Here is a 13,920-nt window from a genome sequence, read left to right on the forward strand (position 1 = left end):
AAAATAGAATAAAATAGAATAAATAAAATAAATAAAATCAGGAAAGGCATATAAAAGTAGGTTTTAAGAAGGGACTTAAAAGAGTTGACTGACTCAGCCGCCCTGATTTCCTCAGACGGGCTGTTCAAACGCCCTTTTAGTTTTCAGTCGAGACTCTGGAACAGACAGCAGACCCTCTGCCTGAGGTTCTCAAGGTACGTGCTGGTGAGTATGGGATTAAAAGGTCAGAGATATAGAGTCGATGGGCCATGAAGAGCTTTAAAAGTAATCAATAACATTTTAAAGTCGATTCTAAAACATACTGGGAGCCAGTGTAATGAAGCTAAAACAGGGGTGATGTGGTCATATTTCTTTGTTCTGGTTAAAAGCCTGGCAGTGCAGTACTGTAGCAGCACCTATAGTGTCTACATCTGTCTGTGTCAAATTGATCACTATAAGTGGATGATAAGCTTCACTATTTACTGAATTTACTGAATACAGCTGTATGAAACACTTCTGAAATTACTGTACAAATTAAATTACTGTACTATGTATAATTCAAACACGCTATATAGTAATATAGCACAGTACTGTACATAAAATATAGCTTAGTGTAGTTCAAAACATAATTAGGCTGTAGCCTAAAGTAGTATGCTGTTTACAAATAGGCCTGTAATAATGTCAGTAGTTCAAGTGGGCTACTAAGCAACAACTTAGCTTTGGTTTCAGTGCATTTCCAACTTTTTAACAGGCCTGAATATAAACTGTAGTCTTTCAATGCCAAACTGGTAGCAGAGTTAGAAAACAAAATATTCATATTTTTCCAGCAGTTGGTCACTGTAGTTACTGTTATAGGTGAAGCTCTCGGAAATTCATTGGTCATTGCTCATTGTGTCGCACCTGTTCTTTAAGACAATGCCAATAAATTATTTTCAGAACAGAGCTGCATATGGTGTAATTTATTTTCTCAAATATTTGCAATCTTCACTACAACAATTCACAACATATGGAAATGTTATTTGTAAAATATGTCAATTTGTCAACTATTCAACATAAGAAATGTTGTGGCAGTGTACTTATTATTTTCTTATTTTCATTCTCTAATAGTCACCAGAATTCAGGAATCAAAGTCTGAAACTATAGTTATTCTGGGGGAGGACCAACAAACACTTTCAAAATCCTCCCTATTTTTGATGTCTCATGGTGGTAAAGTATGCCCATGACAATAAAGTCCCATTGATTTGAAAATTGAATTGTAGTACCTATTAGTAATAAGTTAATAGCAAAACATTTGTGTTAATTTAAAAGCAATGTTTCAAAATGAGTCTTCACTGTTGTGGAAATAGTATATTTCCCGGTCCAGAACTGAACAAATAAATGGATTACAACAAACTGTTGTCTTTTGGTATTTATTAAAAGAAGAAAGAAACAGAGGTGCAAGTGAGGATTCAGCTGGGTCAGACGTCTACCACCTGGGGCAGTATCAGACCCGAGCAGAGGACAAACAACTTTTTATTAAAGCAGGGAGACCCCTGCTCCCTCACACAGTGGCCTTGAAAACTCCACTTCCAATCGAATGGAGAGGCATAAGACATAACAATTTCACAGATGTTCATACACACACACAAAGCCTGACATTTATAGTGGACAGTATAATGTTCGAGAAGGTGACGATAAGTGCACTATGTGAGATATACAGTATAATTATCAGCACAAATATAAGACAAATCAATTTTTTGCTTCCACATTCACCTTTTTGGATGAGGTTGCGTTGCAAATCCTATTTCTTCTGCAAAGTTTCTTGATAGAGTTCAGCACTTCTTCTGTCTTTAAAGAGTATATAATGGGATTAAGCAAAGCTGGTAAGGTGTGTGTCAAAGAGGAGTTTATGATCCTGGCATTAGGATGGATGTAGGAGGTCAATACAGCTATGTTGGTGCTCACGATTGGGAGGAAGAAAATAGCCACAAGAATCAAATGAGAAGTACAAGTTTTCAATGCTTTGACTCGTTTTTCTCCTGATGCAATCCTGCTCAGTGCAATGGAAATGCAAACATATGTCAATGCTATCAATACAAGAGGAACAAAAAGAATTATAATTAAAGCAACAATTGCTATTATGTAATTTAAAAACGTGTCATTACAGGCCAGACGATATACTGGTGCATGATCACAATAAAAGCTCTCTACCACCAAAGATCTGCAGAAGGAGAGACGATTAATAAGCCCAACCATGAATGCTATTACACTTAGGAAAAAAAGCCACGCAAACAGCAGCATTGCAGCAATAGCTGATTTTGTCACAATGCTATGGTACCTTAAAGGGAAGCAAATTGCTATAAATCTGTCATATGACATTGTGACAAGTGTCCATGACTGCACACTTCCAAAGAACAAAACAAAGAACATATAACTTAAGCAAGCCTCATAGACAATGTATCTCCTGTCAAACAAAAATGTGTCTAAGAGTTTTGGGATGAGAGCAGTGCTCCCACACAAATCTGTCAAAGCCAGGTTAAACACAATCATGTATTTAGGAGTATGAAGAGTCTTGACCAGGTAAATAACTGAGAGAAGGAGCCCATTCCCAATAACTGTCAGGATATAGACAAAACACAGGAACACATAGAAATACTTTACATGAGAGATGTTGGACAACCCACTGAGATAGAATTGTTTAGGGCGAATAAATGTGTCATTGAATACGGTAGCAGCTTTCTCTTCTGGGCCCATTATGAATATCTGTTCCTCTAAATGTAAAAAGACAAAATAACAGAATACATAATAAAAAGGTCACACAGTTGCTCGATAAGAATTGTTGTAACCAGACACCTCCGACAACATATGTGTGTAGTGCAGTAGGTTGTACTGTGAGGGATCTGTCATTTATAGGTTACCCCTTTCATTGAGGGCCAGTAGAAATGCAGGTGGCTGAATCACATGGTCATGAATTAGATATTGATAATGTCAATGTGTGATTGACGGTTTTGTTTCCCAGTACTGTTTCCCAAAAGGTACCCAGGACGTACTGCGGTAAGTGTGTCGACTCATTTCCGCTTCCGGTGCTTGTGTGTTGGTAGCGTGTTGTGCTGCTCTCGCTAAATACCAGTTACATTTGTTAGATTACAGCGGTTGTCTGCTAAACACTTATTCTTACAGTAATTTTGCCTAAGCACTCACAGTTCTTTCCATCTTTTAGTGACTGCTGTTCAATCTTATAGTTGTTCAAAAGTTTTTGTTTTTGTAGCCAACGCTACAGTGCTTTAGCTTAGCCATTAGCGACATTAGCTCAGCAGCTAGCGATGGCTTCTCCTTCTCCCTCTCTCTCTCCTACTTTCTCCTGTTCGGTGTGTCAGATGTTCAGTTACTCCTCTGCCTCCTTTAGCGGTAATGGTACGTGTAATAAGTGTAGTTTATTTGTAGACATGGAGGCGAGGCTCAGTGATTTAGAAGCCCGGCTCCGCACCTTGGTAGATCAGTCTTTAGCTACTGTAGCTAGCCAATCCCCGGTAGTCGGTGCGGAACGGCCTGAGTTAGCCTGTGGTAGCCGTCCCTCGGCATCCCCTGAGCAGCCAGGAAGGGGTGGCTGGGTGACTGTCCGAAGCAGGAATAGTCGTAAGCATTCAAAGCCCACGGGGCACCATGAACCTGTTCACGTTTCTAACAGATTTTCCCCACTCAACGACACACCTGCTGAGAAACCAACTCTGATCATTGGAAGCTCCATTTTGAGAAACGTGAAATTAGCGAAGCCAGCGGCCATAGTTAAGTGCATCCCTGGGGCCAGAGCGGGCTACATTGAAACTTATCTGAAACTTATTTGAAACTTATTTGAAACTTATTTGAAACTGCTGGCTAAGGATAAACGTAAATACAGTAAGATTTTTATTCACGTCGGCGGTAATGACTCCCGGTTACCCCAATCGGAGGTCACTAAAATTAATGTTGAGTTGGTGTGTACATATGCAAAAACAATGTCGGACACCGTAGTTTTCTCTGGACCCCTGCCAAATCTGACCAGTGATGACATGTATAGCCGCATGTCGTCATTCCGCCGCTGGTTGTCGAGGTGGTGTCCAGCAAACGATGTGGACTTTGTAGATCATTGGCAGACTTTCTGGGGAAGACCTGGTCTGATTCGGAGAGACGGCATCCATCCCACTTGGGAAGGAGCAGCTCTCATTTCTAGAAATCTGGCCAAGTTTATTAGCGGACCAAATCCATGACAACCCAGAGTTGAGACCAGGAGGCAGAGTCGCAGGTCTAACACACTTCTCTGCTCCTCCATTTCAGGAGTTACTTAGTGAAAATCCTATAGTGACAGTGTCTGCCCCCCGACCATCGAAATTATTTAAATCAAAGGTAAACAGAAGAGGAGCTGTGCATAAAAACCTCATAAAAATTAAAACCACAAGCGCAATAGTGCAAACGAATAGGAAAATTAAATGTGGGCTCTTAAACATCAGATCTCTCTCTTCTAAAGCTGTACTAGTAAATGAACTAATATCAGATTATGATATTGATTTATTTTGTCTTACTGACACCTGGCTGGGTGATGGAGAATATTAGCCTAAATGAATCCACCCCTCCCAGTCATATTAATACTCACATTCCTCGAGGCACAGGCCAAGGAGGTGGAGTTGCAGCTATCTTCGACTCTAGCCTACTTATCAGCTCTAAACCTAAACTAAATTATAACTCATTTGAAAGTCTTGTTCTTAGTCTTTCGCACCCAAGTTGGAAATCACTGCAACCAATTATTTTCATTATAGTGTACCGAGCACCTGGCCCGTACTCTGAATTCTTATCTGAATTTGCAGAGTTTTTGTCAACTTTAGTCCTTAAAACGGACAAAGTTATTACTGTAGGGGATTTTAATATTCATTTGGACGTTGAGAATAACAGCTTCAGTACTGCGTTTATATCTCTGTTAGATTCCATTGGCGTTCATAGTGTTCATGAACCGACTCATTATTTTAACCACACCAAATTGAACATTTAATAGTGTTCCCACAGAATCCCTCTTTATGTGACCACTGCTTGATAACTTTTGAGTTTTTATTGCTGAACTACACGCCATTGGGAAAATATTTCTATACAAGACGTCTGTCTGATAGTGCTGTAGCTAAATTTCTCTGTAGCCCCTAATAATAAAACAAAGACGGTTAGCTCCATGGTATAATACTGAAACTCACAAATTAAAGCAAATATCGCAGAAACTTGAGAGGAATTGGCGTTGCACCAAACTGGAAAATTCTCGTTTAATCTGGCAAGATAGTCTTAAAACTTATAGGAAGGTCCTCTGTAATGCCAGAGCAGCGTACTCACTCGTCATTAACAGAGGAAAATAGGAACAACCCCAAGTTTCTTTTCAGCACTATACCCAGGCTGACAGAGAGTCACAGCTCTATTGAGCCACGTATTGCCATAGCTCTCAGTAGTTACGACTTCATGAGCTTCTTTAATGATAAAATTCTAGCTATTAGAAACAAAATTCACCAAGACCTGCCCTTAACTGGCACTGACTTATCTCTAAACTCAGGAACCTTAGAAACAGCTGTAAAACCAGATATATGTTTGGACTGTTTTGCTTCCCTCAACCTTTACAAACTAACTTCAATAATTTCTTCATCTAAACCATCAACCTGCCTCTTAGACCCCATCCCGACTAGGCTGCTTAAAGATGTTTTACCCCTAGTCAGCACTTCTATACTAGATATGATCAATCTATCTCTATCAACAGGCTATGTACCACAGTACTTTAAAGTAGCTGTAATTAAACCTCTTCTGAAAAAGCCCAAACTTGATCCGGATGTTTTAGCCAACTATAGACCTATATCTAACCTTCCATTTCTATCTAAGGTTCTGGAGAAAGCAGTTGCTAAACAGCTGTGTGACTTTCTATAGAGCAATAGTTTATTTGATGATTTTCAGTCAGGATTTAGAGTTCATCATAGCACAGAGACAGCACTAGTGAAAATTACAACCTCCTTATTGCATCAGACAAAGGAGTTGTCTAACGGTCTAACGGCCAGCAGGGGGCGACTCCTCTGGTCCGGTTCCATTAGATATAACTAGTAAACTGGCCCTACTTCTCAGCTGATTTATTACTTTGGTAAACACTTTCATAATGACTTTATGGTCTCAATCTTTAGTTTCAAGTCTTCTTTAATACAACATGATATTCACCAATTTAGAGGAAAATAGACAAAGCTGCATATGCTTTAGGGCGGGACTACCTCATGAGTGAAAAGTTATTACCATGGCAACCTGTCAGTCAGGCTAGAGCAACTCCTATCCAGGCACTGTTGAAAAAGCTTATTAGGAGTCAGCTGTTTTCCAGTAAGTAGGCTAGGTTTTGTTTTAAGCCTGTTTTTAGCAAGCCAAAATTATACGTTATAAATTATAGACACAAGTGAATCAAGTTGACATGTTCATTAAAGCATGCTAGTGGATTTCTCCACCAAATTAGCAGATTTTCGGGACTTGAACAGGTAACAATTTTACAAACAAATTATGATACTGGAAACTAATAAGGTCAGCAACACACAATATAAACAGGAACAGACTATTCATTTAATTTAAAATACGTTCCCGTAATGCCATTTTATCCAAACTTGTGTAATCAGAATAACATACTTCAAAACGTTACTTTTTTGGGTGGGATGGGAGGTGGTATTTAATTTTAATTAAATCTATTAGTGCTGGGTTTGACAGACTTCAAAGCATTAGCACTATTTTGATGAAATATTCAATACTGAAATATAAAAATGAGGGGGCTGGGGGTTGTCCACTAGAAAATATTTGAGCATTAAACACTTAATTTCCTGCACTCTGGAGACATTTTCTGCACCAACTTATGGTAGAATTTATTTATGTGAAATGAAGCATAAAATTCAGGCAACATTTCAAACAGTAATCAGCAGCTTATTTTTTAGCTTAAGTAACTTTTTTTGGACCATGCGCATTTGTTTTTTCTATATTTACATTGCATTGCATGATTTCTTATTGTGCAAATAAACCTTTCTCAAAGGATTTTGATTAGTTTTTTTTAACATTTCTTGTTGCAAGCCATTTTCAGAACATATTTAACAAATGTTTTGAAGAAAAGCGATTGAGACATGTCCCCAGCATCCCCAGTGTAAATGACACCTATGAAATGACTACAATATTTGTTGCAGTAAGAACTCTTATGGTGTGAAATAAATAAATACAAAATAAATTCTGCAGTATGAGTTGTTACAATTAGTTACACCTTGGATAGAAAAAGTAATGTAATTTAATATAATATGCCATAATGTAAATGCCAATAGCTTCAGTGATTATTCATCTTGTTCTGTTTTTGCATCTAAAGGCTACTTGAAATAAAGTATTATTGGCTTGAAAGCAGCAGGGATATGGAGTTAGGCTCTGGTTTGTTTTTTCCTCATCCCGGTGATCGGCGCATCTGGGTGATGTAGTTTAATGTGCGTTAGCATGTTGGATTTTTCATTCACATAACGTTTCCCTACAACAGTGATCCCAGACGTGAAACCCCACTTCAATCTACAGGAATAAACAGTCTTTTACTCTAAACTAATCATAGAGAACAACAGGGCTTGTCTACAAAATGGTTGACATCCCATCTTAAGTGTCAATGAAACAGTCAAAACAAAACAGTCCTTCTGGCACTAAACAAAGAGGTGTCAGTTTTCTTCACATTACAAAGAGGATACAAACAATGGTTTAATCAACATTCTAATGCAATTGCCTGGCCTAAAATCCTGCAGTCTTACATTTGAAGAAAAACACTGGAATACATTAAGTTTGTTGTAACTTTTTAAAACTCAACAGTAGATGTTGGCTGGTTGGCAGGTGGAGGAGCAGTATTTTGGCTGGTTGCTGGATGTTGGCTTGTTGCTATATGTTGGCTGGCTACTATAGGTGGAGGAGCAGTGTTCTTGGCTGGCAGGTGATAGGTGAGGTAGCAATCTTTTGGCTGGTTGCTGGATGTTTGGCGGGCTGCTGGTTGGTAGAGGAGCAGTGTTTTAACTGGTGGCTGGATGTTGGCTAGCTGCTGGTGGGAGCAATGGTTATTCCAGATGTTACCATTGTGTAGCAAGAATTATTGAATGAGATAGGAGTATGGGTCTAATAATTTAAAATACAATATACTATTTAAAATACACAGTGGCAAAAGAGTTAATCAAAAACACACAAAAAAAATGAATCAAAGCATCAAATCAAATAACTCAGACCATTGATTGAAAATAATACACACAAACCGAAAACAAAATGCCTGATTATTTAAAAAAAAACATGTATACATCTTTGTTAAATGAGGCTTTGCCTATATAACCATGTTTTAGAACAACCTCCCAGTTTTAAATTTGTCATAAATGACAAATGTTTGCGGGATCAGAACTAGATTTTTGTCAACACCATCAGAAACATAGAAATGTCAAAAAAATTATTCTGAATGACCTTATCACAGATATTTTTACTCTTAGCTGTTTCTTGGTTCTCTTAATTGTATACACATGTTTTTAAATGAATCATATCTCCTTTTAAAAGTTAGATTTGTCATTGTTTAATAATTACGTTTTAGGTTCTATGTATTAACCAATATAACATTTAATCTCCAATATGAACAGAGAACATATCATCTTTTTGTTTTTTAAAAACAACATAAAGTCCATCTGACAGAATTGACAAGGCATCGACGGTGTTGACACAAAACTGACAATGGTGACAAACTTGTAAGAAACAGAAAAATATTTAATTCAAAATTATCATTGAACTCTCACAAATATTGTAACATTATAAGATGCGAAGAAAATACATTATATAACCAATCTTTTTTTGGATTAAAATCTCAAGGGAGTACAAGGACTAGACAGTAGTCCATGAACATAACCCCATTGTAAAGTCCTTAACCTCTTCAATATATATGCAGCTTATACACAAACTACAAACCCCATCTCCAGAAAAGTTGGGATATTTTCCAAAAAGCCTGTCAATAAAGTGACTACAACAACGTGGCTTCGTACACACAGATTGCGTGTTCTTTAAAGGTCTGGTGCCAGTTCAGATCTGTCTCCTATTGAAAATGTATGGCCCATCATTAAGAGTACAAACAGACAGTGATGACCACAAACTGTTGAGTAGCGGAAGTTTTTGTATCAAGCAGGAAATAACAATAATTCCAATTATAAAACTGGCACAATTAGTATCTTCACTTTCCAAACGATTAGTTGTTATTCGAGGAAAGGTGAGGAAACACAATGGTAAACAAGCCTCTGGCTCAACATTTATTTGCGTGTGTGTTGCACACATTTGTTTATATTTACAAAATACAGTTACATTGATCAGTAAAACTATTGAAAATCTTTCCTTTGTACTTTTGTCAGTTAAATAAAGGGTCATGTAAATTAATCCCAGTTTATTATTTATTTTTATTGTAAAATATCACAACTTTTTTTGTTTGTAGATGCTGGCATTCCTGTGCTTTGTTCTTGAGGTCGCTTGGCTCTTTCTGTGCTTTTTTCCAAAATCATCCCCTATATCTCTTTACAAATTACTAATGTTTTTTATTTTGCCCCCCTCCACCCTATTTCTCAATCTTTCTCTTTCCTTTCTCAGGAACTCCACCTTCAGCTCAGGCTGGCAATCAATTTTTTTCACCTTCTTTTTTGATTCTTCCTGTTCCTTCTCTTTCATTCCTCCACTATAGCTTCTCACTAGCCATTATGGCCTGAAATGCATTTCATTTTGCAGTCAGTATACTTTTCTGATGGATAAGCATAAGCAAATGATGGATAAGTATAAGCAACACCTTATTAAATATTGAGTACTTGAGAGGCTATGAAAATGAGATTCAATTCAAAACATAAAGCTATTTTGTGGCAATGCAAAATCTGGCATTACATTAATTATGGTGTTGACACACTACGGTTGTGACATGCAAGGTATCAACAAGTAGGTATGAAATATATAGAATCTAAACAGCTTACCAGAGCTAGAGTGGTCTCATAGCATTAGAAAGAACAAGGAAGTGATAAAGGGGTCCTCAGAGTTTTAGCAGCCTTCAATTATTCCTGATATTTTTTATTTAGGGGGTTGACAAAAATCTAGGACACAAGTTAAATCTTCTAAAAAGTACATTTAAATCTATTTCAAATTGTAACTATTGATACCTATTAAAATATTTACTGAATTACTAACAAATAGTAAGTATAATGGTTAATTTTGCATTACTTTAAATTCTTTTTAAGCTATTGTAATGTAATGACACCTGCTTCCGGACAAGGATTTTTACAGGCACTGGTCACATTGTTAGGAGACGGGACAGAAAGGACCCAAACGCAACACTCAGAGGGAAGGAGGTTTTATTGAGGGTTCATGCAGGGGGCTAGGGAAGAGGTGAGGGAGGAGAGGTGGGCGCTAGGGGACGCGGGCACGGAGGACTGAGGTGCAGGCGAGGCACGGGTGGTGAGGCGAGGAGCAGGGAGGAGCCGGGAGGGCGCCGTGGAGGAAGCCCGAGAGGTGAGGACCGGAGGATGAGCCCAGCCGACTGAACGGACGGCGAGGGTGAGTGAACCTGGGAGGGAAAACAGACAGAAAGACAGGGTTAGTGACTGGAGCGACAAAATGCAGGGAAAATTAGAAAAAACAAGGAACATGAGAGCCTGGACGTAGAGGTGGCACCGGGTAAGGAGCAACGACGATCAAGCGAGGATGGTGTGGAGAACCGGGGGTTGAAATGCTGGCTGGGATGAGGTTGATTACTGGCAGGTGTGGCAGGCTGACGAGGTGGCTGATGAGGTGCAGGTGTAGGTAGTTGGCTGGGCTCAGGAGCCGAGGGAGAGAGGAGGAGAACACAGGGAGGCAGGCAGAGCAAAACAATGGGTGAAATAAAGTGAGAGAAAAAAAAGTAAAACCAGGACACTCACCGTCAGCTGGGCTGTCCCCACAACACACATATATTATATAATTTATAATAAAAAAATATATAAAACGTGAAATAAATAACTGGGTGTGCTAAAATTGTCCTGTTAATTTTCTGGTTAAATTTATGAATATTATGTAAATGTTTTACCCAAAAACTGTTTTATCTGGTGGACATGTTTTGTCCCAGATCTCAAGAATCACTGCTATAATTAGACCAAACAGCAAAGAAATACTAAAACCGGCAAGCCCGCTTAAGCTGATGATACACGGAGCAACTTTTAGAGCAATCGTGCTGAGCAACGTTGCCGTCAGTGGTAATGAGAAGAGATTACTACCGTAATCCCCTTCCCCCACCACTCCACTCCCGCCGCTATCCGTTCAAATCATAGTCGGACTTGTCTCCAGCAAGATTGCTCAAAAAGTTGCCCTGTGTATCATCAGCTTTAGAGTCAAGACAGAGCTGGAACTGGGCCAACCAGGCAGAGGGCAATCCCACAGGGAGAGAGAGAGAGAGATACCCAAAGCTGAGACACGAGGCAGACGGACCAAGCCGCTGTTCAAACCCTCGCTGAGCAGTGCAGCAGATCACTGGAGGCAGGGGGAATTTAGCACCATTAATGTTTAGCCTGGTATATATTCAACTAAATGGCCTACAGTATGAGAGAAGTGCATACATACCCCCACGGTTTCACAGCGCACACACATAGTCAGCCCACAGGCAAGAGCGAGACAGCCAGCACGGCAAACAGTTCGCTCTAAAACAATCAAGGGAGCAGTGTGTTAAACCGCAATGCACTAAGCGCACTCAGCAGACAGTTACATCAGCATGCAAGCAGACAGCACACTTACCACACGGACCGGGAGCAATGTTGCGTGCACATACACAACGCCGACCAGGCGACTCCACAGGGCCGTTAACACCAGCTACACTGTTCAGCTACAGGCCATGACAGCCATGACAGCCGTGACAGCCATGACAGCCGTGACAGCGCTCGCAAACAGCAACCTTCGCCAAATGTCGAGACATCCAAACAAGGTGTGAGAGAGACCGACACAGGTGCGTCATCACCTGTACTTATAGGCCACGGCAGCGGCATCCAGTTGTCAGGGCGCCAGTGCAGTGCAGTATAGTGGCTGGGGGAGAAAAAACCTCAACCTGCCACAATTGCAACAATCAAATTGCTTGAAAGTACTTTTGGAGCTGTTTGGGGGTGTCCACATGTTGAAGCTTGGCTACTGGTTTTCTTTTTCACTCTTTTGGATTGGCTCTTGCTTCCAAAATGGTATGACCAATCTTAATCCTCCGGAACAGATATCCTGGAGGAAGGTGATAGCCTTTTAGTACTCCTGAGCCTGCTCAAGGTTGTAACTGGATGGGGAGATTACATTAGATCCAACCAATGATCAACCTGCTATAGGAACCACGCTGTAGTGAGGTTGGACAGAGGACGGTTTTCTTGTTGCACCATGTATTTCATTTCAGCACTTGTTGCCTTACTGAATACGTTCGTAGCTGGACCAACCTTCAACTTCTCAAAGTGACTTGGCTTGATGGCTACAGCTGAGAGATGTGGAGCTAGTTTTTATGCCATCCCATCCTGAAAGGCCAGTAGGGCTTTAATTGGTTCAGCTGAAATCTTATTGAAGGGGAGGTTCTCCTTGCTCACAATGTCCTAAGGCAGAGGTCACTAATAGACAGACGGATCCGGACCCAGCCGCCGTACTGTCCGGACCCGGATGTACAGCCGATCTATTATTGAGACTTACTACCTTGCGACGGAGCTTTTCTATTTTAACCTGCGCAGCTTTTCTAGCATTTACTGTCCTGGTTTAGCGGCCCAGGAAACTCACAGACCAACTGCAAGTGTTCCAATTGTCTCGTGTGATGCTGCTCAGCCAATCAAATCTGTGCATTCCGATGTATTGCCAAAGCCATTAACGGCTCTGAACATTGCGAGTAGAGTCTGCGAAGAGAAGAGATTTCACATGGCTTTTAACCAGGAATGTACAGATTCTTATATGTAGTACATTTTTCTCAAGGGCAGTTCAAAACCAGAATATCTCATATATCTCCAATCCAATAGCCAGAGCTCACATTTCTCACTGAACAAGAGAAAGTGGGAAAGTGGTAGCTTTATAATAGGGAATGAAAGAGAAGAGGAGGCATTACAGCTGTTCATTTGTTAAGATGTGTTGAGTGTTTATGATAAAATTGGTTGAGACTACACTTCAGTCACTCAATGATACACTTTTTATTTAGTTTTTTCTGAAATTTATTTTTATTTACAAAAACGTTTTTAAAAGCAGCCTTTAGATAACTTAAACTTAGAATTTATTATTAGAGTAGTTATTAAACTGTAAATAGTGTTAAAATAGTATCTGATTTGACCTTTATATACAGTCGATGGATTTGACAGTCTGTTGTTGACTAAAAATATACAGTGCCTTGCGAAAGTATTCGGCCCCCTTGAACTTTTCGACCTTTTGCCACATTTCAGGCTTCAAACATAAAGATATAAAACTGTAATTTCTTGTGAAGAATCAACAACAAGTGGGACACAATTATGAAGTGGAAGGAAATTTATTGGATATTTCAAACCTTTTTAACAAATAAAAAACTGAAAAATTGGGCGTGCAAAATTATTCAGCCCCCTTAAGTTAATACTTTGTAGCGCCACCTTTTGCTGCGATTACAGCTGTAAGTCGCTTGGGGTACGTCTCTATCAGTTTTGCACATCGAGAGACTGAAATTTTTGCCCATTCCTCCTTGCAAAACAGCTCGAGCTCAGTGAGGTTGGATGGAGAGCGTTTGTGAACAGCAGTTTTCAGTTCTTTCCACAGATTCTCGATTGGATTCAGGTCTGGACTTTGACTTGGCCATTCTAACAACTGGATATGTTTATTTGTGAACCATTCCAGTGTAGATTTTGCTTTATGTTTTGGATCATTGTCTTGTTGGAAGACAAATCTCAGGTCTCTCAGGTCTTTTGCAGACTCCATCAGGTTTTCTTC

At 39.6% G+C, this 13,920-nt stretch overlaps 1 protein-coding gene across 1 annotated transcript; it reads right to left on the reverse strand.

Annotated features, from left to right (window-relative positions):
• Window positions 1-1,707: 1,707 nt before the first annotated feature.
• On the reverse strand, window positions 1,708-2,712 carry LOC119896146 (olfactory receptor 1-like). The gene has a single exon (XM_038709637.1). It carries the CDS (start codon window positions 2,710-2,712, stop codon window positions 1,708-1,710), a length of 1,005 nt encoding a protein of 334 aa, XP_038565565.1.
• Window positions 2,713-13,920: the final 11,208 nt, after the last annotated feature.

Source organism: Micropterus salmoides, unplaced genomic scaffold (assembly GCF_014851395.1).
Source record: "Micropterus salmoides isolate LMB-PRFRI ecotype aquatic unplaced genomic scaffold, ASM1485139v1 Ms_hic_scaffold_9, whole genome shotgun sequence".
NCBI classification, from domain to species: domain Eukaryota; kingdom Metazoa; phylum Chordata; class Actinopteri; order Centrarchiformes; family Centrarchidae; genus Micropterus; species Micropterus salmoides.